The following is a 22,897-nucleotide window of genomic DNA, read 5'->3' as shown; positions in this document are numbered from 1 at the left end:
GCGTCTCAGGTTCCGGTCCCAAAAACTCTGAACTTACCCACAAAATCAGGCGGATTCCTGACCATATTCCTGACCAAAATACCCTCTGTGAACTCAGCCTAAGGGTAAGTGCACACAAAGTTTTTTGGATTGGAACCTGAGGCGCAAACTGCCTCAGGTTCCGATCCAAAAGCTGGGTCGCCACGACAGAAAGCCTATGCACTGTACTGGTATCCAGCTGCGTGCTCCACTCCGGATTAGGCCCAATTAAATGGGCCTAGTCTGGAGGGTGGAGTTTCTTCAGGCCGAATTGCGAGGCAACTCCGCCTGAAGAATGAACACTTTGCTTCTTTTTTCCGGAAGCCGGAAGAAACAGCTCCCTGAAAAAGCTCCTGATTTCAATGGGAGCCGTCTTTTTGGTCAGGATTTTGAGGCGATTACAGCCTCAAAACTCTGACCAAAAAACCCAGTGTGAACTCACCCTAAGGGTGTATTCACATCTGCAATGTTTATTCTTCTGGTCCATCATAGGACCTGTAGAATTGATAAAAAATAAAGACAGATCTGTCTATTGATAGATAGCAATGGATACCGAGAGGCGCCATTGACCCTAATTGGGTCCCAGGTTGTCTATTGTTTCACCGGATGAAACATTTGTACTTGCAAGACTTTTATGTTTTTTGTCTGTGCTGGACTAACTTTGATGCAGATGTGAACATAGCCTGAGACCAATACAGACCGCAGCAGTCAAATGATTGTATGGCACATGGCCACTGGAGCAAAAGAAAAACTTTTAATGAAATTTTATATTACTACTAACATTTGCTAATACATATACAGTATCTGTCAATTCCCTGAAGGTGAACCTATTTACACAAAATCTTCCCATTCCTACATGTGAAGTCACACCTACATTTCACAAATCAGTTCAGCATTGATTTGTGCCAAAAAGAACACAGACTAGCGCCTTGTTAGACTTTCATCTAGATGAATGGGCAAGGTTTTGTGAAGTCTTAACATACTAGTAATGGTCTAAAGAAAGACAAATAGAAGTTGGCACCCAGAGAAGAATGTCTAACTTCTATGAAGATGTGCCAGATCTATTGCATGTGCCACTGTGATGAATTTGGTGAACCTTGCGATTGCAGGGTCTGAATTTACTCTAACTTATAGGCAGCATTAGTAAATGTGCGTACATACAGGATTTATCCCATCAGAGAGTGACCTTCTAGTCCCTAAAGAAAACAGCCACAGTATTTTATAATGTTGCTTCTGCCAAATGCCGATAGCTAAGGGCATGATTCGTCTGGTGCCAGGGAACAACACCTGGTTTAGTGGCTTTCTGGCATCCTATCTACTATGCCATGGATCTGTACAATGAAGAATGTTGATGCTGGAGGTGCGCGTCCCAATCCATTGAAGTATAAAGGGTGATAAAAAAAAAAGTGAAAAGCTGCCTACAGCTAAAAAAATGAGGAATCAGGTGGTTACATAAAAGAAACATATGACGTGATTTACTCTAAAATGTTTTACAGACAAATCGAAAAGGAGTATTCATTACGCGGGGACAATATCTGGCTCCCTGGCTACTGAACTGGACGCATGTTCTTCTAGATTTTCTTATCACTTCAGTCAACTAGAGGACAAGGCAGCCCGGAATAAAGATATCACTCACACGAGACTCGGCTACTTTGTCTTTCTGACAAATATCTAGGTAACAAGATATGTTCAGATTAACCAAATGAATTCAGGTCTCTCCAAGGCTTCTGTTCTCCCATACATATATACACACAGTTTTATCATGTCAGCTCCTGTAGAGCACATGTTCTCCATGTAACTGACAACTAGATGACATTCAACAGATTTATAGAGACAGACTTCTGTTATATATAGTAGTGCAGAGTAAAGTACACAGGGAAGCAGACACAGCTGTGTTAGGAAGGGCTGTAATGACTATTAAAGTTATTATTCTAATGGATGTGGCTTCTTCACAGTTTACCAAGCACGGCGCCCACATCGTATAGTGGCTGTGCTTGGTATTGCAGCTCAATAACATTAATTTGGATGGGACTGAGCTGAAGCATGGCCATGTGACCAACTTACGTGATATCACTGTCCTGAGAATGAAGGAAGTGGAGCTCAATGTCATAGTCCACAGAAAACCCTTTAAGGTGTTAATGAGTCACTGAGATCGAAAGCCCATTGACCCCAGGACAACATTGTGCACAATAACAGCAATTCCATAAGACACAGCACTAAAAGCAATAAATATGTATTACAACAATGCTACACAGTGAAACGCTTCCAAAAGGCCACCTCTTTGAGAAGACCAGTTTTTTAATGCAATTCTCAGTGGTTGTCTTACCTTTTTTCATGTTATTTTTGTAATACTACAAAGTGCTATTGAATTTTTTATAAATAGTTTTCCTTCTCCATTACAGTAATTTTTTATGAAGGTGACACATATTGTTATGTTACCATGGGCAAGGCTAGAACCTGTGACATGGGTGTGCTGGTGTCCCCCCCCCCCCCCCCCGTAACTGGGACTAATGCATTAGTCCCAGTTAAAAGGGAACTACAGTCTCTTGTTTTATACTGAAGAGCTTATCTAGTTCCTCTAGGACCCAGCAGAACACACAGTTCCCAACCCTTACCGATCATGTGACTGCAGAAATGGAAGTGGAGCACCACCATGGTGGCTCCCATAGCTGATCACGTGGAACCCATTAAGTAATAGGTACATAGCGATCAGGTAGGAAAGGATGAAAAAAAGAAGTAATAAGGAAGGCAAGGATGGTAATAAACCTCCCTGCTTAACTATGGAAGATCCAGCTGTAGTATCAATTGTTCAGTACTGGCAGTGGGGTTTCTGGGTGTCTGAGAGCTGATTGGTGGACATGCTGGGTGTCAGAACCCCACCAATCTGATTGGTTATTGATATTTCTAGCTCTGAAAACCCATGGGAGAAATATATACATATAGAATATGCAGCATTTATTGTCAGTATAAAAAGCCCCAAAGGGTTAATAAATCATCCTAGTTTCGAGGAATACAACACCTACCGCAAGAGCATTTCAAACACAGAATAATACAAAACATTATAAGACAAGGTAAAATAATGCTGCTTATTATACAACAATCTGGATTGAAACATAATAGCTCATAATGGGCTGGATCAGTGGTTAAGTGTCCCTGGAATTTATTTGAAAACGTTACACCTATGGATATTAAATCTTCATGCTACAGTGCCTATTTGAAATGACATGTTCCTACAGTGCCAAGTGTTTGTATAGTGAGTTTTATTCACATTTCAAGAGACAGTACATCTTTTGTCTAGAACAATAGTGCATTTCAGATACAGAAACACTTTCGTGTCCCTCTGGATTATGTATCTTTTTGTATAACATGAAGCCAGAATGTGAATTTATTCTGCTACCGCTCCCCATCCAAGGAATATATATATACAAGAACATTCTTTTTTGCTTCTGCTTGCACATTGAGTATTTGGCTGACATTATGTTTAGTAAAGAGTTCATTTCCATCCTTACAGGGTTAGTGTGTCTTTATTCAGTACAGCAGGCGCACTGCCTGTAAATAAACAGAGGACTGTATATATTAGCAGGCTGTACCTTTCCGGTAGCAGATGCATTCCAAATTGCCAGCATATGTCAGCCAAACCTGTGCTAGATGCTTAATCCTAGCACTGTAAACAGAAAAAGGAAACTGACCATATTAAAGGTTCCAACTCAAGCTGAGCAAATTAAATTGTAGCAGCAGTACCCCTAGTAAATACATTGGGCCTTCACTTGTAAGGGAAACTTTAGTTCAAGTAAGTGATGTTAAGTCAGGGATTAGGACAAGTCTTGAATCTTTATATTCTACAGAGTGCATGGCTGCTTCACACAGCTGGATGAAATCCATTCCTAGAAGATATATATATATATATATATATATATATATATATATATATATATATATATATTCTACTAATATTATAAATGTGAAAGTTTGTATGTTTGTATGTTTGTCCCTCAATCACGCAAAAACGGCTGAACGGATTTGAATGAAGTTTAGCACATAGATAGATTGTAACCTTGATTAAAATATAGACTACTTTTTATCCCGGTAAATGGCATGGCTTCACAACTGTAATGAATTTATGTTCACATACTATATTACACTGCTCTTGCAGCAGCCTTATCTCAGCCAAGGCTGTTATTTCACTGTGTAAATGCAAACTAATCCTCTGTTGTTTGTGTACACACATTTGCATATTATATGATCTGCTCCAGTGCTGACAAACTGACACGGGCAAACACCTTTAATTCAAATTGGCAGTTTGCCAATTTTAAACATGCCTGGGAAAAGAAAATCTAATTTGTCGCAAACAACGACAGCGGAGCTGACTGGGATCATCAACACCAACCACACGCTCATTATATGACGTTCTAGCAAGCTGCTGAGATGCCAGAACAATCACAGGCACAGTGCAAGAAACAAGTTCAGCGGCAGGCCAGCTTGATAGCTTCAAAAACGCCAGAGCATGCGGATCATCAGTGCCAACAACATGCTCATTATATGGCGTCCTAGCGAGCAGCAGAACATCTTGAGAGCTGCTGAAATGCCAGAGCAAGCAAACCATTGATGGCAGCAATTTGCTGAATATAGGTGGATCATCAACGTCAACAACCCGCAGACAAAGTCACAGGCAGAGGCTAGTATGTATATGTATAGAGAGAGAAGAGAGAGAGAGAGAGAAAGAGAGAAAGGGAGACAAAGAGAAAGAAGGAAGGCAAATGAACACATTAGAGCAGATTTATTAAGATTGGCATATCATACACCAGTCTTAATAAAGGGCCTGACTGTCCCAGGGAAGGAAAGAGAGTGAAAATATAAAGAAGTTGTGGTCGGACATGTCTGCACCAGAATAAAAATCTAGCATGAGTTATAATGAATCTGCCATACCCCTGTTCTGCCGACATTTGCACAATGTTGTTAGCAAGACAAAGATTGGGACACATTTGTGGTGCACATTTGTTGTTAGAAACATCCTTGCGGTAAATGTGGAACACAATAGCATCCCTCTACCCCATAAAACTGTCATAAAGGCATCAATTAGCTGCCCCCATTATCTGGCTGACACACCTGACCCATAGTGGCCAGCACGTGCATAAAGGTAATTTTTATTTGTTTGCGTTTAACCACTTGAGACCTGCCACTCATATAACACAGGTCTGCTGGCATTGTGGACAATCCTATCTAATCTCTGTGGTACTGGATGCAACCAAGCAATTGTTTGTAAATTTCAGACATGACCAATGTGTATATATTTATATTAGGAAACCTTGTCCTATATTCTAGCATACAGCCTTATCTTACAGCCACCACCAGAATATCTTCAGTGGTCATGGCTGGCTGTAGACTAGATGAAGAGTCTATTGGTTGGTCCTATTCAGTAATTCACAGCCTTCCCTGTATGAATTTGCATACAGACACATTCCCCCTTCACTGAGTAGGACCACCCACTGGACTCTGAAACCTAAAAGGAGCTTGCATTTAAATAAATACATTACGTTATATGAAATCTCTCTTGGTTTATAGCATACCGCCTGCAGATCAGTATGCATGTTTCATGTCACAGGTATTCCTTATAGTCTTATAGTAACTCTATGGAAATATCTCCTGACTAGAGTTGAGTCGATCTTGAGATTTCAGGATCGATTTTAAAATCCAATTTCTGATCATTTTCCAGCCAATCCCGAATCCAATCTTTTCCGATCCCAATCGCTCTCAACCCTAGTCAATGCCTCTCTATGGGAAAAGTCACTTTTAGGGTTGAGCTGATCTTGAGATAACCTCCGACCTCAATCCCACTGGAAAAGATTGGGATCGGAATTCTGATCGCAATCGTGAAATTTACTCGATCGCTGATTGGAATCCGATCTTTTCTGATCCCGATCGCTCAACCCTACTCCTGACCCTGTATATGCTATTATATGTTGTGCACTGTTATTATTGAGGCACTGCACTGTATTCATTGTGAGCACTTACAATCACTGCATTACTATGGTATATGGTGCTATTATTTGGCTAATAATGATGATATAATTTATACTCAGTAAGTTAATTTTATATGAACAGTATTATGGAAGTTATTCTCTATTTTCCGTGAATTCCAGGGGGATAGCTCACATTTTTTGTAAAGGCTTCCACAGGTTGGATTTGGCTGGGTCACAACAGATTTTAGAGGTCTCCTCTAGGGCTTAATAAATATAGCAAATGTGCCATTTTCTACCAAGGCAAACTAAAGTATAGCATATTACTTGTTTTAACAGACAAAGAAGAAATCATCACAGTGTAGATAGGTGATGTAGAGCCAGGAATCGATTCAGCTGTGCTATGTGATTTAGTAAGCCAAGCATTCTTAAATTCATTAAGGCGGTAACACTTTCTATTACCCGGCATCCTCCTTCACTGTTGTGAGACCATAACCATACACTGCACTTTATTCCAGCTCACTCTCTTCATGGAAGATACTGCATCCATTTCCTCGCTTACAGCATTTCCTTATTGTTATCCTTTCCAGACATCATCTTTCTCATTTTAAAATCTCGTCTCAAGACCTATCTTTGCAAACTTTTCCGTAACCTCTCCACTGAGACCAACTATTACATTACCCTCCCTGCCACACTAAATGCACTTACACCTACTCTGATCACTCTCATCACTGCACGTAATGCACTTAACTCTGATATGGAAAATGCACTTAGTATGTTTACTCCTTTTGTTTCTGCTTGTCTGTTGCTTACACTCGAGACTGTTTACGTAAGGGATTCCCTTCTTAGAATGGAGGAACTATGTAAAACATTTTAACCATAAGCTCGTTCTGTGTTTATTATAGCTTATTCTTTATCCTTCTTGTATTTTTTAGAAAATGCAAGAAAAATAGTCTTACAAATGACGAATATATGGGATCCTTTATGGGTTATATTGCAACATATCAGTGAGTACACTGGCCTTCAACAGAGATTGACTGCGCACATGTGACTACTAATTTAAGACTAACAAAACTTCCTCCGAATTTTCATTTTCAGGACCTGTCTGGTTCCCACCAGTGGACTCCCCAACCCACTGACCATTTGGCATGCTATAAGTGTTAGCAGAGGAGGCTGAAGCCCCATGTACCAATAATACATTTTGGCTGTGGCAGAAACACAGCAGACCAAAAATAAATTACAGTACCTGCAAAGTGGATGGAATTAAGGCTAATCCCATTGCAAAAAAAAATTAGTGGCAGAAAAGCTGCATTTTCAAGTGTGCCCGCGTTTTTGATAATCACAGCAGAAATGCTGACGTTTTCCACATAGGTATAATAAAGGCAGAAAGTCCACAGAGGAAACCTCTTGTAAAAATGCAATGAGAAATGTTGTAGAGAAAAACAGGGTGGAAATGGTTCATGATTTCTTTGCTACGTGGGGCCTTAGCCTAGATGAGAACTGCCATTGGATAATATAGTGGAGTAAAGATGTAAGCGTTTGCCTTTTTTCACTGGCTATCCTCTAATCTTTGCCTTTAAAAGTGTCATTGTTAACTTTTTCTGCATTGTCTATTACTATTAGATCTCATGTACATGAGTAGATTTGTGGAATGAGATGTCTGCTCTTCAAGGGCAGGACTAGATGTTGGTAATGCAAAGGGAGTTAGTGCAGTAGTCTCCATTCAATACAGTCATTTTTGATACACAATATTTTTGGGCTGTCTTTGGTAAAATTTTGTGTATCCATGCTGTGCTGACCCTGACTCTTTTGCATGTATACTGACTGATCAGTTAATAATTTGTCTCTATAAGTTCTTGAGATCTTATACCGCTCAATGTAGATTTAAAGGGGTTATCCAGCTCCCAAATATTATCTGCAAATATATCCTTGGCAGTGCTAAATATTCACCATTTCCTTGGCTTTTATTTTAGTTGCTGCTCCTTGTATCACCGTTATTTACATGCAGCAAGTCTGTGGACAGACTACACCTCCCATAATTCATCTGCCTGTTCTCACTCTGTGTATCCCTCCCTTCTCCACTCTCCCCTGTGTACAAATCCCCTCTGTGCTACAGGGCTTGTTTTGTATCACAGTGTCTGTCTTGTCTTCACTTCTTCAGTCAATGCAGAATTGCTGTCCTAACATCTGACCAGGTAATAAACCTCTAACATGCATGGCTTCAAGGGACGAGGAGGTCATTTGCTTCTGTGAGGTTTCATTTGCTGGCTGAACTTCTCACAGGGGGTAGTAGTTAGCTTGCAAACAAAACATCACAGCTGTGGTCAATGATCTGAAAATAAATCAGATAAAGGGTCGGTGTGCAGAGTTTTTTGGCACTGATTTTGATGCTGAGGCATATCAAAATCAGCCTCCCAGTAGAACTCTGGATACATATTATTTTGTATTTGTTTTTGTATTGTTGCATCCTGTTATTTAGCATATATATATATATATATATATATATATATATATATATATATAATTTTTTTTTAATTAATAATACCTTTAAGGTGTAAATAGAAAAGTATTTTCACAATTTTCATAGGATGGAGGTGGGGGAGTAAGTTTGATTTTTTAAAAAAATTTTTTGCAGGTTATTCATTCTAGATAGCACTATGGAAAAATACTATTTTTCCTTAGCAATCATACTTAGGCAGGAGATAAAAGAGGCAGAGGTTTATCTGTTTATCTATAAATCTATATCCATCTACATGTAAGAAAATCTTTTTGGACAAACGCCAAAATCTTAGCCTTGCTGAATGTTTGAATCTTACCAGTACCAGCAAAATCTCATAAACCCACAACGGAAATAAAGAAATGGGAGATGATAGGGTTAAATCAAATACATAATTAGAAAATGCAACTGAAGGGAGCGCGGCTTACACTGCAGACACCATTAAACAATAAAATCACACGGTTCAACATTATGTTTCAGTTTATGGCTGGCTTTAATTATTTATAAATTGGTATGCGGAGATCCGGTACATCAGCTCTACAAATACTGCTCGAATGTGGAGGCAAAACCATCAGGAAAACCCACAAAGTCTATGAGCAAACCTTTACTTTCTAATAAAAAGAGACATACAAACCCCATACAGTCATTGAGATTCAGACTGCAAGAATCTACCTCACCTACCTAGCCCAGGAAATACATGCACAGCATAGCAAAAATATATTCTATATATAACAGCATCAGAGCATCCAACTCTGAAGTGCCCGAGGGATTACAGCCTAAAATATTATCACTGAATTTCTAATATGTCTATGAAGAATGACACATTTATAGCATAGTATTCCCCCACAACGAATAATATGAGACTATTCACACAATTCATTCTATTAATAACACAGAGATAACCCAGAGAAGAGATCTGCTATCACCAATGATGGACACCGTACGTTGCTTAAACCGGTATCCCCACCTTAATATCTACATGTCTGGTAGCTGCGGTCCAACCTCTGGAACACACACCTATATCCAGATCTGGACCCCACCATCTCTGTCCTGGTAAGACGACCAAACAGGAGGTGAACAAGAAACCTTGGCTTCTCATGCAAAACTTGTGGGGCCCCATTCTATCAGCAAGTTGAGAACTTGAAACACATAAAATTATTTTGTTCTTCTTTACACATAGGAATAAGACACAGAGTGACTTTACAAAACAGATAATGCACACACTGAATTCAGAGTACACAGATAATAAATACAGTGATATCACAGAACAGGGATAATGCACACAGTGATGTCATGGCACAAGGATAAAACAGTGATGTCACAGTACAGAGTGATATCACAGAACAGGGATAATGCACACAGTGATGTCACAGCAGAAGGATAATACATACAGTGATGTCATAGTACAGGTATAATGCACACAATGATGTCACAACACAAGGATAATATAAACAATAATGTCACAGCACAGAGATGATATACACTGTGATGTCACAGTAGAGGAATAGTGCACACAGTGATATAAAACAAGGATAATGCACACAGTGATGTCACAGTACAGGAATAATGCATACAGTGATGTCACAGTAGCATTACAATGCAACATGACAACACATTCAGAAAACTATTCTAATGATGTCACATGCAGGTCTTAGTGAAAATAGGCCCCCTTAGTTGATGGGCAGCAAAACAGCTGCTATGCTTCCTATCGTGCCTGTTATGTCATGCCTTGTCCCTACAGGCGGGTATACCATAAATAAGGACATAATGAGTAATAGTTACTTTCTTATCCATGATCATATATAAATGCAGGAGGTCCCAGCAACACAATATCAATACCAGACACGCCTTTGAAGATGACTATGGACATGCTAGGTTTTTCAGCTGAAAGGTCATGAATATGGTCAATTCCTCCATTTAAAAGAGATTTTCCAAGGTTTAGCTATAGATAACCTATTATCAATATTAGACTAATGAGAGTGCAACACACAGCATCCTCACGTTCAGAAACGGAACGTGCAAAACTGGAAAAGTCATTCTGTTATATTAATAAGCAAAAGAAAAAACGTGTGATCATTTTCATAAGAGCTTGCTCTTAAAAAACGAACACGTGTTCGGTGATGAACAGGAAAAAAGGTCCAGCTTTGAAATGGTTAAGATGCAGCCTTCTAAGACTTGAAACCTCCCTGCAAGGTTAATATGTGTCGGAAAAACATCATTTAATAGTTACATCGCCATCATCAAACTTTAGTGCAAAGAACTGCAAACCTACAAATCAATTTAGGAAATCAATTTAGAAAAATATTAAAAAAAAACACAATGTATTAATGGACCCGCTCCATCAGCAAATTAAAGCTCTCAAGCAAATTAGGGCACCAACGCTGCACTGTGAAAAGTGGTACAATTCTGTCCTAATATTACATTTCTGGTCTTCTGAATGCCTTCTTGTTCTACGTGCTTTTACTTTTCACCGTATTGTGATGGAACATGACCGATACCGTATGCAGAGGTGTAACTTGAAGACCCTTAGCCCCAATGCAAAATGTGTAATGGGGCCCCCACTTTCCATGTGCTATCTATAATACTGTTTCTTATGTTGTAGACTCCAGGGCCCAGGAACTATTGCTGCCTCTATACCCCTATAGATACATCCCTGCATGTATGACCTCCGTGATATTTATGCGTATACTATAGGGCAATAGGTTTGGCCATACCAAAAAGATCCATATTGACATACATGTGTATATGAGGTATGTTTGTGTGTCCTTTCCACAATCTGCTACTTGAACTACTGGGACTGTCTGCAAAGAACAAATAACCTAAAATATTGCTTCAATTATTAACCATCTGATGGAATTTGGGTCATCAGAATTTTTTTTTTTTTTTTTTTTACATTATTTACATTTATTTTATTTTTGATGTTTTACTCATGCTTATATATTATGCTTGTATTACATGAAAAGATTTTTTAACAAGCACTGATCGGGTGTAACATCTCTGCCTGTTCGGGTCTCTGCACCACCCTCTGCCCGCATGCTGTGGCGCAGGAGGCGTGTGCAGTTTGATAACTTGTTTACAGTTTTTGGTTGCTTTGTCTGAACACTGTCCTATTCCTTCACCTTGTTAATTGATTTTCCAACACACCCTTCTCCTTCACCTTCATTTCCCTCTGCTCCTTTAAGGCTCTGTTCCTGGAGTAACGTGCCGCTCATTTAGACACGTAAACACGTGTCAGAGCGAGGCGCTTCAAAACAGATCCCATTGACTTCAATGGGTGCTGGCTTGCGCTCGCTACCCATTGAAATCAATGGGAAGCTTTAAACCATTGAAGTCAATGGGATCTGTTTTGAAGCACTTCGCTCTGACACATGTTTATGTGTCTAAATGAGTGGTGCGTTACTCCGTGGGAACGGAGCCTAAGAGTTAAGTTTTGTTTTACCCTGTGATTGACAGCCTGCCTTCCTATCAGGTTCAGGGCGGGTTTTTCCTCCCTATTTATTCTTGGCTCACATTGACATTGATGCTTGCTATTGCTTTGTGTGTGCTGGCTTTTTTTCTTGCTGTTTATTCGTGTATTCTGATTCTTGACCTCTGGCTTTCCCTATTGACTACTCTTTTGGATATCGACCTCCCTTTGTTGTTGTTTGTCTTGTCTGTGTTTTGTGTTTCACGTATTTATGAAGGGCCTGTCTTCAAGTTGTCGCCTATCACTTAGGATAGGACTGGCAAGCAGGAAGGGACAGTGGGGGGTTTAAGACCAGGGCTCACTGTCTCTTGTGCCCCGTCCTCCAGGGTTCAGCAGCTACTGGGGAATTGTCATCCTAGCAATTCCCTAACATCGGGACTTGTCTGGCAACAACCTGACTACACAGGCACATACAGGAGGATTGGTTAGTAATGCGATTAGTCCCCTGGCATGTATTTTCATTGTTTGCCAGCAGCACAGTCTTTATTGTTCTGGGCAATGTTGCTGCCGATGAACAATGATTTTCTTTTTGTTCTGCAGAAAGCAACCAACCATTGAACGAGTTTGCTTACTCATCAGGTAAATGTCTGCACTATTGGACCTTATTCACACATTCACATTTTGCAGATGTGTGATCTCACATCTTACTGTTTAAGCAGTTTGCCTGTTGTCTCTTCTTCTCACTTCCTGTATTTCTCCCCCCCCCCTCCCTCTTGCTGAACAAGGCACTATGAAGTATCACAGTACTTTTGAAGATCAGATAATATGCACAGGCTTGTAGAGAAAGGACTCATTGTTATCTGTGTGTTTACATAGAGAGATAACAGACTTTCTTTTATCAGCAAACTGCAATTAGCTGAACGGATTGTCCTGCTGGCAGAGAAGTGAGTGACATCACTTGTCCTATCACACAGGTCCAGCGTTATGGTAACACTGTGTAAACAATCGGAGGAAATAGTTCACATAGGAGGCAAACAAAGCAGCATTTCTAAAGCAATATATTTAGGAAACGTGTTCAATTTACATAAGCTACCAGTACAGATAGGATGCTTGAGATGGGACAACCCCTTTAACAGGTGCATATTGTCCTCCTTTTCGTCTAACACATGGTTTAGTTTGGTCCATTTTACAGACCACAGAGTTTCATCCATGTGCTGTTGGTTGTTCATAGATCAACAAACATTGTAAAATGCAGAAAATTAAATAGAAATCTGTTATTCATAGACGGGCGTTTTTCCCTGATAAGTGCCTGTCAGACTGACCTGTCTTTATTTTAAGCAATATACTGGTATAGCTTGCCTTACAATAGATTACAGATGCAGTAGAGCTGAGTGTATCTTTTGCACAACTCATTGTATTACTAAAATTCCATTGAAGGTATATCAGGGTATATAACCTAAGTCACAAATTCAGCTCTGCTTTACATGTCTAAGTGAATATGTTATGTAACGCCCTGGAAGTCATCCTGTCTATAAGGTCCAGTCTGGGCACATATACGGCATGTGTCTCTGAGACGTCGGGTCCTGTACTTGTATGGATTTTAATTGCACGGTAATCTATCCCCCAAATGCACATGAAAGGCCAGACTCTTCTCTTTACTGTGATTTCAATTGCTCTCATCAGCCAGAAAGTTTAAAGCATGATCAAATTTGTTCTTCAATCACTTGAGCACTGTTAATAAACTATTCTGTATGCTCGCTCATCCATCCTAGGATTTTGTAACTTCTTTGAGATGTCTTCAAGAGGAGCATAGAAAGACATCTTTGATTGCAAACAGGCCCTGGGGATAAACTTTATCACCACTTGCTTTAAACCTCCGCCGAGGATAACAGGTGACATGCGCAATCCCCCCCGGCCCACCCTGTTTCCCCACAAAGAGAACTTTGAAACAACAGACAAACAAAATCCTACTAATTCTCACAGCATTTTAAGTCTCTCCTGGCGGAGCTACGGCTCTCTCGCTTTCTCTATTGAAGTACAGCGCAGGCCTTCATTGAACGGCTCTTGGATTAGTTTGGAAACCGTTTTTTTCTGCAGTGTCAATAGAGACCATGGCACAGCTATAATTGATGGGGTACTTAGAAATAAACCCCTTTACTGCTTGGAATTCCATTAAGAAACAACTGAATAAGAGAACTAAGTGGTTCTTAACAAAGGATGATCTTGAAGCAGGAATTCTGGCTACTATTCCTTTCTTAGAGAGATTTTTCTTTTTTATAGCACTTACACCTGGGCATGCTTTGAACGGTGGCATTATAAGATCTAGAGACCTCCTGGATGCTGAAGTACTTACTGGTTCAGTTACCAGCATTTAGATTCCCGGAAAATAGTGGCTAAGTCTCTGAGTTCCCACGGGTCATTGGGACGATGATGTGATTTCCTATTGGATAACTGATCAAACATCTGTGAGGAATCAGTGGTAAATATACTCGGGGATACAAAGCGTAGTGTGCTAAACACAGGAGGACTCCTTACACTCAAAGCTATACAACTGATGGGAATGTCACAGTAATCCTTTAATAGACGTGCAGTCATTTGCTGCATGGGGTTAGAGAACTCGCCCAGCTGTGAAAGTTGTATGATGGGTCAAGAAAGGCCCAAATATATGTGTGAGAATATGTTTATATTCACAGGATCTATCTATCTATCTATCTATCTATCTATCTATCTATCTATCTATCCTCTATCTATCTATAGATCATCTATCTATCTATCTATCTATCTATCTATCTATCTATCTATCTATCTATCTATCTATCTATCCATGTCAACTATCTATCTATCTATCTATCTATCTATCTATCTATCTATCTATCTATCTATCTATCTATCTATCTATCTATCTATCTATCCATGTCAACTATCTATCTATCTATCTATCTATCTATCTATCTATCTATCTATCTATCTATCTATCTATCTATCTATCTATCTATTCATTCCTATCTCTCATCTATTTATCATCTATCTATCTCCTATCTCTCTATCTATCTATCTATCTATCTATCTATCTATCTATCTATCTATCATCTATCTATCTATCTATCTATCTATCTATCTATCTATCTATCATTTTCCTATCTCCTATCTATTTATCATCTATCTATCTACCTACCTTCTCCATATCTATCTACAAACAATACAGAAACACAGCAGAACTCCAATCAATCCTGAATACATCAACTGAAGCATTGTGAATGGGATTATAAAGATCCATTGTCTATCTATCTATCTTACTATTTATCTATGTACTGTACCATAATTGATATATAGTTCACCGTATAATATAATTTTGTTATATATATATATATATATATATATATATATATATATATATCTATATATATATATATCTGCATTCATTTTTTAACACTAGACAGCGGTTCATTTTATTATATTCTGGATGAAATATAGTATCTGGCTCAAGTTTGTCATTATCGATGGTAGTTATTTTACTACTGGCAGAATTAAAAACTTCATGATGTGTTACGTGTGGAGTTACATATAACCCCAGGAAAACCTACAGCGCTGCCTCATATTATGCCCTGAAGCTCACTAAAAATAATAATTTAGAATATACTTATAAATTTGTGAAATACTTGACATTTCCCCAGCTCAGCCAGCATCTATAGATTTCTGCTGCTTCTATATTATGATCTTAACAAATGATATTGATACTGATGTCACATATCCGCTGCGACCTGTCTATCACACCAAAGGACTATTGACATAACAGGCTACATAGCCTAAAATTTGTTTTGCGTGAAGTTGTGTCTTGCTTTGTATGCAGAGTAAACCAATGTGTATTATGATGGGTTCCAGAACTAAGTAGCACATGTAACAAGCTGCAGTTATTACATGTGATCACAGGTATAATCCCATCATTTCATTTTACAGAAAGGAGGGATAAGTGCAGATCTCCAAACACAAGGCAGTCGCTGCTTCCTCTGAAATAGGGCTGCAGTCTCACAACAAGCAGGGGGCTTTATTACCAGGCTCTGATAAGCCCCGAGAAGTAAATTAAAACAATTTTATGGCTGCATTGTGATAATTTATTTGGCCACATAGAGGGCAGTGTAACCCATTTGCTGCCAAGTATGCTAGCAGGAAGGAATGGAAAGTACAGTGTTCCGTGATCACTGACTAAGACATTACAGATGAGTAGCAATACAAGAAAGCAATGCTTATTTTCCCTATACCATTCCCATAACAGTAAAAATAAGGAACTGATAAGATCTGGGCTAGCTGTCCTTAGTTCTGTACCCATTGCAATACAATGAGTTGTAGAATTTGTGGGTTTTATTGCAATGATAACATATCAGGCTGCTCTGATGTTGTAGATAGCCCCAACTGAAGGGCATCCCAGAAGAGCTGCACTCCAATAGAAGTGAATGGGGCCAAGTACGTCCCGTAATTCTGTGTAACTTAGAAAAAGGTTATAGGCTAAAGAATATTCCCACCTAAAAGTTAATACAAAAACATTGCATGTAAAATAATTCATTGCATTTCAGCAATTGAGAGGATCACCTCGCTCTATAAGATGTAATGGAGCTGTCCAGATGATCCTTCCCAAGCCATCAGGCAACTGGGAACCATTGCTTCACATCAGTCTGGCAATCTATTCATAGCTAGAACCTGTAACTACTGTATAATAAGATATATTATAAAATATAAGAATATTCTAGGTGATATTAGGATCATTCATATCTATAGATGGGATTCTTTCCAGTAAGGGCAGTAAGAATATGGAACATTCTCTGAAAGAGTATAAAAGGGGTCTGATTGTCTTTTTGGAAAGATATAATATTATAAGTAGAGATGCTTGGCATGTCCATGTGACCAGTGTATCCCAATCACAAGCCTCAGCCGTGACCCCAGGCACATGACGTCACCAGGAAAGAATTAGAGCAGGCCCAAAAGAGGTGCGGGAAGCTGAGCATAATCTTTTATTTTTTATTTATCTCCCATGGGCCTTGACAAAGAGACCCCAGAGTATAATAATTTACTGCCATGCATCTCATGGCAGCCATTTTAGTTAATTTGAGAAGAATTTCCTTTTTTAAAAAATTTAGTTAAAAACAGAACAATTTGGGATATTCAGGTTGGAACTAGCTCGTGCTGATGTGGTTCACCCATCTCTAGCTATAAGTTATATCAGGTTTCAGAGATGACGGACATGGGTTGTTGGTTCAGGGATTTATCCTTATCACCGTATATAGAGTTGGAAGTTCATTTCAAACAAAGAAAATATCACAAAGCAAGCATTTTTTCTATAGACACATACCATTCTAGCAGAGCCGAAGTTGGAAATTGGTACTATATATGACCACTTTCATATCAGATAGCAGGTGAACTTATTGCAATATCTTAACTTGGATGGATTAAGGACAAAAGTGCTTTCTGTCCTCTGCATGGAGACCAGCACTAGAAATGGCCTTAGTAGGTAGTGACCCTGTTTCATTGGGTCCCAGGAGCTTCTAGTTATGCAAAAATAACATAGCCCCCAAATATCATCGGCTCTGCTACATATATATGTATACTGTAGTCTGCTTAGGTAGCAGTCATTCTATAAACACGTAGAACTCTATGAAGCACTTACCGGTTTCACTGTCAGACTTATTCTCATGCTCTGTGTCAGTCAGTGTTAGAGCTGAGTTGGAACGACTGGAGAGGCAGGAACTGCGCCCGGATTTCACCCCCCTTCCCCAAAGTCTCATTGCATGCTCTGGAGACATGACTCCTTCATTTTCAGTCTCAGCATCTGAACCTGCACTGATAGAGTAACCTCTATGTGGAAGCCCCATGTCTGCACAGAATGCCAGTCCCCGGCGAGATGCTGGTTCACAGATTCCTAGCTGCCTCAAGGTGAAGTTCTGCCCTGAAAGAGGGAAAAAGAAACAGAGACAAAAAAATTAGTAACTTTTTTCTAAAACCTGTGAATACACCTCACTAAACTGTCTCAGGTGTCATTCCTGGTATTTTGAGTAACATTTATAGGCTACGGTCAAGTAGATTCTTTTGTCGCGGGCACTTTTCAGGCCTTGAGTTGCATTCTTTCTGATGTCAACCACTTAAAGAATTTAAGAATGTCTCTCAGGTGTCAAGAGAGACCAAAACAGCAAACAAGCAAGGCACGGTCAATGCAACACATGAAAAGGAATCAAATTGACAGGCCTCCACTTTATAAGAGTACAGAAAGAGAAGAGAGTGAGATGGAAGTTGTTATGAGAAAGAAAGCACACTTGTCACAATGTAATACTTCAGTATTATTATCATCAATATTATTATTATTATTATTATTATTATACAGGCGTGCATGACTAATACATACAAAAGCATAAAAATATATAGAATATACATATAGAATATTAGACGTATACTAGAGCGAGGTATTGTAGATATACACTTACATATCTGTACTATATATCTACCATATCTTCAAGGTCACCAGGATAAAATGGTCAGGTCTCAGTTATTAATATCAAAATAGAATATCTGCTCAATGCATCGGCTTACTGTAGCCATGTATAAACATCGCTGTCATGGATGCTATTCAAACAATACTGGTGAGCTGAATTCTACTATATTCTGGTGACGTATGCATTGTTAAGTCCTTGAGATGTCTTGTATATGAACCTTCTTATGTGGTCAAGGTGATGGGTAGTGTGTGCATGCATTCTTGTTCTTAAACTTTAATACAATACTGAGAAATGAAAACAGCATCAGCAATTGCTTAGAGAATTCAATAAGTGGAAATCCACACTCACAAGAATATATTCGCCGGGGCTCCAACCAACGCCACCATTGTTCATGGTTGGAAAAATAAATAGACGCTTTTTACACCATAATACTTATTTTAGAATAATGGCCCCTGAATCATTACAGTCATAAAATGTCCAAAATTTAATTACCGTATATACTCGAGTACAAGCCGAATTTTTCAGCACAGTGTTTGTGCTGAAAAAGCCCCCCTCGGCTTATACTCGAGTCAGCAAAAGAAAAAAAAACATTATTTTTAGGGGGGAGGGTTATGACCAGCCACAATATCAATGTATAGAATCTCCCATAAAATAGTGGGGAAAAAAAGAAGCTTTAAAAAAAAATAAAAGTTCTAAATCCTTCCTTTCCCTAGAATACACATAAAAGTAGAAAATGACTGTGAGACACATACACATTAGATATCCCTGTGTCTGAAAGTGCCCAGTCTACTGAATATAGGGTATCTGCATTGCTCCTGTTCCGTCGGAAAGGAGTTAATAGGAGCACTGCAGATACCCTATATTCAGCCAGACTGAATTCCAAGTGGGGGGAGAAAAAACCCAGTCCTCAAGCTCAGGGAAGGGGCAGACAGACAACCAAAACACCCCCTTCCCTTCCCCAGTACCCAGCAACTACTGCACCCAAAATCTCCGACCATTTTAATTTTTGAAATTTTCCAGTAGCTGCTGCATTTCCCCCCCTAGGCTTATACTCGAGTCAATAAGTTTTCCCAGTTTTTTGTGGTAAAATTAGGGGTCTCGGTTTATATTCGGGTCGGCTTATACTCGAGTATATACGGTATCATGGGCACCATTATTTTCTATTATTTAGGCTCAAAATGTTTGGTTCAAAGTATAAAGTAAGCCAACCGAGTGGATGTAAAAGACACAAAACGATCTAAGTCTAATTTATCAAACAGCATGTACCACTGGAATCAGGAGGCATTCACAATTGCGCCCCCTGTACACCCTGTGTCATTTGCCAGGTTTCTTTCCTATTCCCCAGAGAAACTGGATGGAGGACGGCTTCCCGTTGGTCAGTTTTAAAACCTATTCATTTGAATGGGTTTTAAAAGCAAAACGCTGGTGTCTGTATTCAGCCTCTCCACAGGGAAACCGTTTTTTTTTTTGGCCAGACACAAAGTCCTGCATATCCGACTTTGTGTCTGGCCTAAAAAACTGTTTCCCTGTGAGAGGCTACAAATGAATGGGTTTTAAAACGTACCCCTCAGAAGCCATCCCTTATGCAGTTTCTCTGGGGAATAGGACGGAAACCCAGCAGACTAACACAGGGAGCACAGGAGCACAAGTTTGAATGCCCTTTAAGTTTTATCTACTTTCTGCCTGGACAGTGCACAGCCTCTTATTTTAGAATTTGGTGACAGACAATAATTAGTTAGATAGACAGATCATTAGATAGACAGATAATTAGATAGATAGGTAGATAGATAGGTCATTAGATAGATGATAGATAGATAGATAGATAGATAGATAGATAGATAGATATAGATAAATAGATACATGATAAATAGATAGATGATAGAAAGATAGATAGACTATTTAGCATATGATTAGTCATGCAGATTCTTGTCATGTAACTGCATTGTTACTGTTTTGCTCCTAAAAATCTACATTTTAATTTTATTACTTTGTAAATCCACCTTTGGCTTTCAACACTGTTTGAATCCTTATCAGCATGTTCTTGAGATGTCTCAACTGAAATCTGATCCCAGGTCTCTTCTACATGTTCCCAATGGTGGTACATACTGGTTGAATCAGTTTTCTTCAACTATATGCACAAAAATGGTTCAGTTGGATTGAGGTCTGGGGATTATAGGGGCCAATTCAGCATCTCTGCCTCATTGTGATAGAACCATTTCTTTGCTAATATGTTTATACATATGTTTTGCCTCATTGTTCTGCTGGAACTCTATGTTGTCCTTTTCATACCCACAGTATTTGAGTGTATGAAATAACTTCTAGGATACTCTCATACAGCTCAGCATTGAGACCTCAGCCTTTGGCTGTGAAACCATGCTGTATAATCAGGCTTCGTCCACCAACCTTGACAGTACCTTTAATTTCTCAATCCTTTAGCCCCCCTTTATCCTTGTTTCTTCCAGACCCATTTGTACCCATCAAAGCCCTTCTCCGCTCCTTCTCACACTTGGGGTGAAGCAGACGGTCACTTACAGTGCTGCCAAGTGCCATCAAGGTCTCATGCATGGGGTGGGATTTGTTCTCCCGCATGGAGCTCACCATGGACAGTGACCTTCTGTCACTCACCACCTGTACTGGATCCAGGGGGCTCCCCAGGACAGAGCTGGCCCTTCTGATCAGTCTGTCAAGTCTATTTATGTCCCTGGTTGATATAATGCTCCCCCAGCAGGCTACACCGAAAAAGATGGCTGAAGCAACCACAAAGTTGAAAAAGGCCCTAAAAAGTGGCTTCTGGACTCCAAAGGCCCTCAGCCTCCTGAGCAGGTAGAATCTGCTGTGACCTTTTCTGTGCAGCGCCTCCAGGTGATTAGCCCAGTCTAGTGTATTATTGAGGATCACGCCCAGGTACTTATAGGTCCTGACTATCTCAATACATGTCCCTTGGATCTTCACTGGGGTCGGAGCATTTCTCCGTTTACTAAAGTCCACCACCATCTCCTTGGTCTTCCCAGCATTAATACTGAGGTGTTTCTGCTGGCACCATTCAACAAAGTCCCGATTTAAGTCTCTGTATTTCCTGTCATCACCATCAGTGATAAGGCCTACTATTGCAGAGTCATCAGAGTACTTCTGTAAGTAACAGCTGGATGAGTTGTGCCTAAAGTCAGCAGTGTACAGTGTGAAGAGAAATGGGGCAAGAACTGTACCTTGTGGTGCCCCCGTACTACAGATCACAGTGTCAGACACACAGTCCCGGGCTCTCACATACTGAGGGCGGTTTGTGAGGTAGTCCAGGATCCAGTTGGACAAGTGATGGTCCACTCCACCAAGGTTCAGCTTATCCCTCAATAGCCCTGGTTGAATGGTGTTGAATGCACTGGAGAAATCAAAGAACATTATTCTCACAGTATTCCCAGGTTTCTCCAGGTGAGAGAGAGCTCTATGAAGAAGGTGGATGATGGCGTCATCTACCCCAATGCCCGGCCGATAGGCAAACCGGAGGGGTCCAGAGCGGAGCTCACTATGGGGCGTAGGTGTGTCAGGACCAGTCTCTCTAGGACCCTCATCAGATGGGATGTCAGTGCTACAGGTCGGTAGTCATTGTAGCCCATCGAGTTGGGTTTCTTTGGTACTAGTACCACAAAAGATGTTTTCCACAGTCGAGGTACCTCTCCCAGCTTTAGACTTATATTGTACATGTGCGTAATAATACCACACAACTGGTCTCCTCACATTTTAAGAACTCTTGCGCTTAAACCATCGTGTCCTCCGGCCTTGTCTGCTTTAATTTCTCTTGATTTCCCTACACACTTGAGACTCCTTGAGGATCAGATATTCAGATTGCAGTTGACTGCAAGTCAGTGGGAGTTGGGTCTTGGTGTGTGAGGGGAGCGGGGTTGACTGACATGCTGGTGAAGGGAGAGTTGGTTTGGAGTCAAATCTATTGAAGAATAGATTAAGCTCATTAAGCCACTTCCTGTCACCTTCTATCTGGGGACCGGCCTTCTGTTTATGTCCGGATATTACCTTCAGGCTATCCCACACCTTTGAGACCCTAACTTTCCCCATCTGCAGTTCCATCTTCTGCCTGTAGTTGGCTTTCCCCTCTCTGATCAGTTGTCTCAACTGTTTCTGCACCTTTTTGCCCCCAGACTTAAATAGATAGATAGATAGATAGATAGACAACAATGACAAAGGAGGATATATAGACAAATAGATACATGAACAGATGGATAGACAGATAGATAAATAGATAGATAGATAGATAGATAGATGCTGCATTGTCTGCACTGACATTCACCTTTAAATATGTTAGAATGTATCGTGCCAAGTAAGATACATCTTCATTGTTTGCCAATGTACTTAAATGGAAATTTCTGGGGGGGCGTGGCTAGCCGGCGATGCAAGCAGACGTGCGTGTGTGAGCTCCGCTGCTGCATCCTACACATCGCTGGAAATCGGACATCCACAGCCACAAAAAAACAGGTGTCCCCGCTTCTGGGGTATCCCCCCGTACCCTACAACCTCTTGGAGCGGCACT

General features: G+C 40.0%; 1 protein-coding gene across 16 annotated transcripts in view; it reads right to left on the bottom strand.

Moving 5' to 3' along the window:
• Positions 1-22,897, bottom strand: part of TENM3 (teneurin transmembrane protein 3) — a 949,896-nt gene that overhangs the window by 600,897 nt on the left and 326,102 nt on the right. For all 16 annotated transcript variants that reach the window (XM_075258516.1, XM_075258530.1, XM_075258522.1 and 13 more), the window contains exon 4: positions 17,538-17,816. In XM_075258516.1, the coding sequence (XP_075114617.1) occupies positions 17,538-17,816 (279 nt within the window). The remainder of the gene's footprint in view (positions 1-17,537; positions 17,817-22,897) is intronic.

The sequence above is a fragment of the Leptodactylus fuscus genome, chromosome 1, assembly GCF_031893055.1.
Source record: "Leptodactylus fuscus isolate aLepFus1 chromosome 1, aLepFus1.hap2, whole genome shotgun sequence".
NCBI classification, from domain to species: Eukaryota; Metazoa; Chordata; class Amphibia; order Anura; family Leptodactylidae; genus Leptodactylus; species Leptodactylus fuscus.
This window is presented reverse-complemented; position numbering and strand designations above follow the sequence as displayed.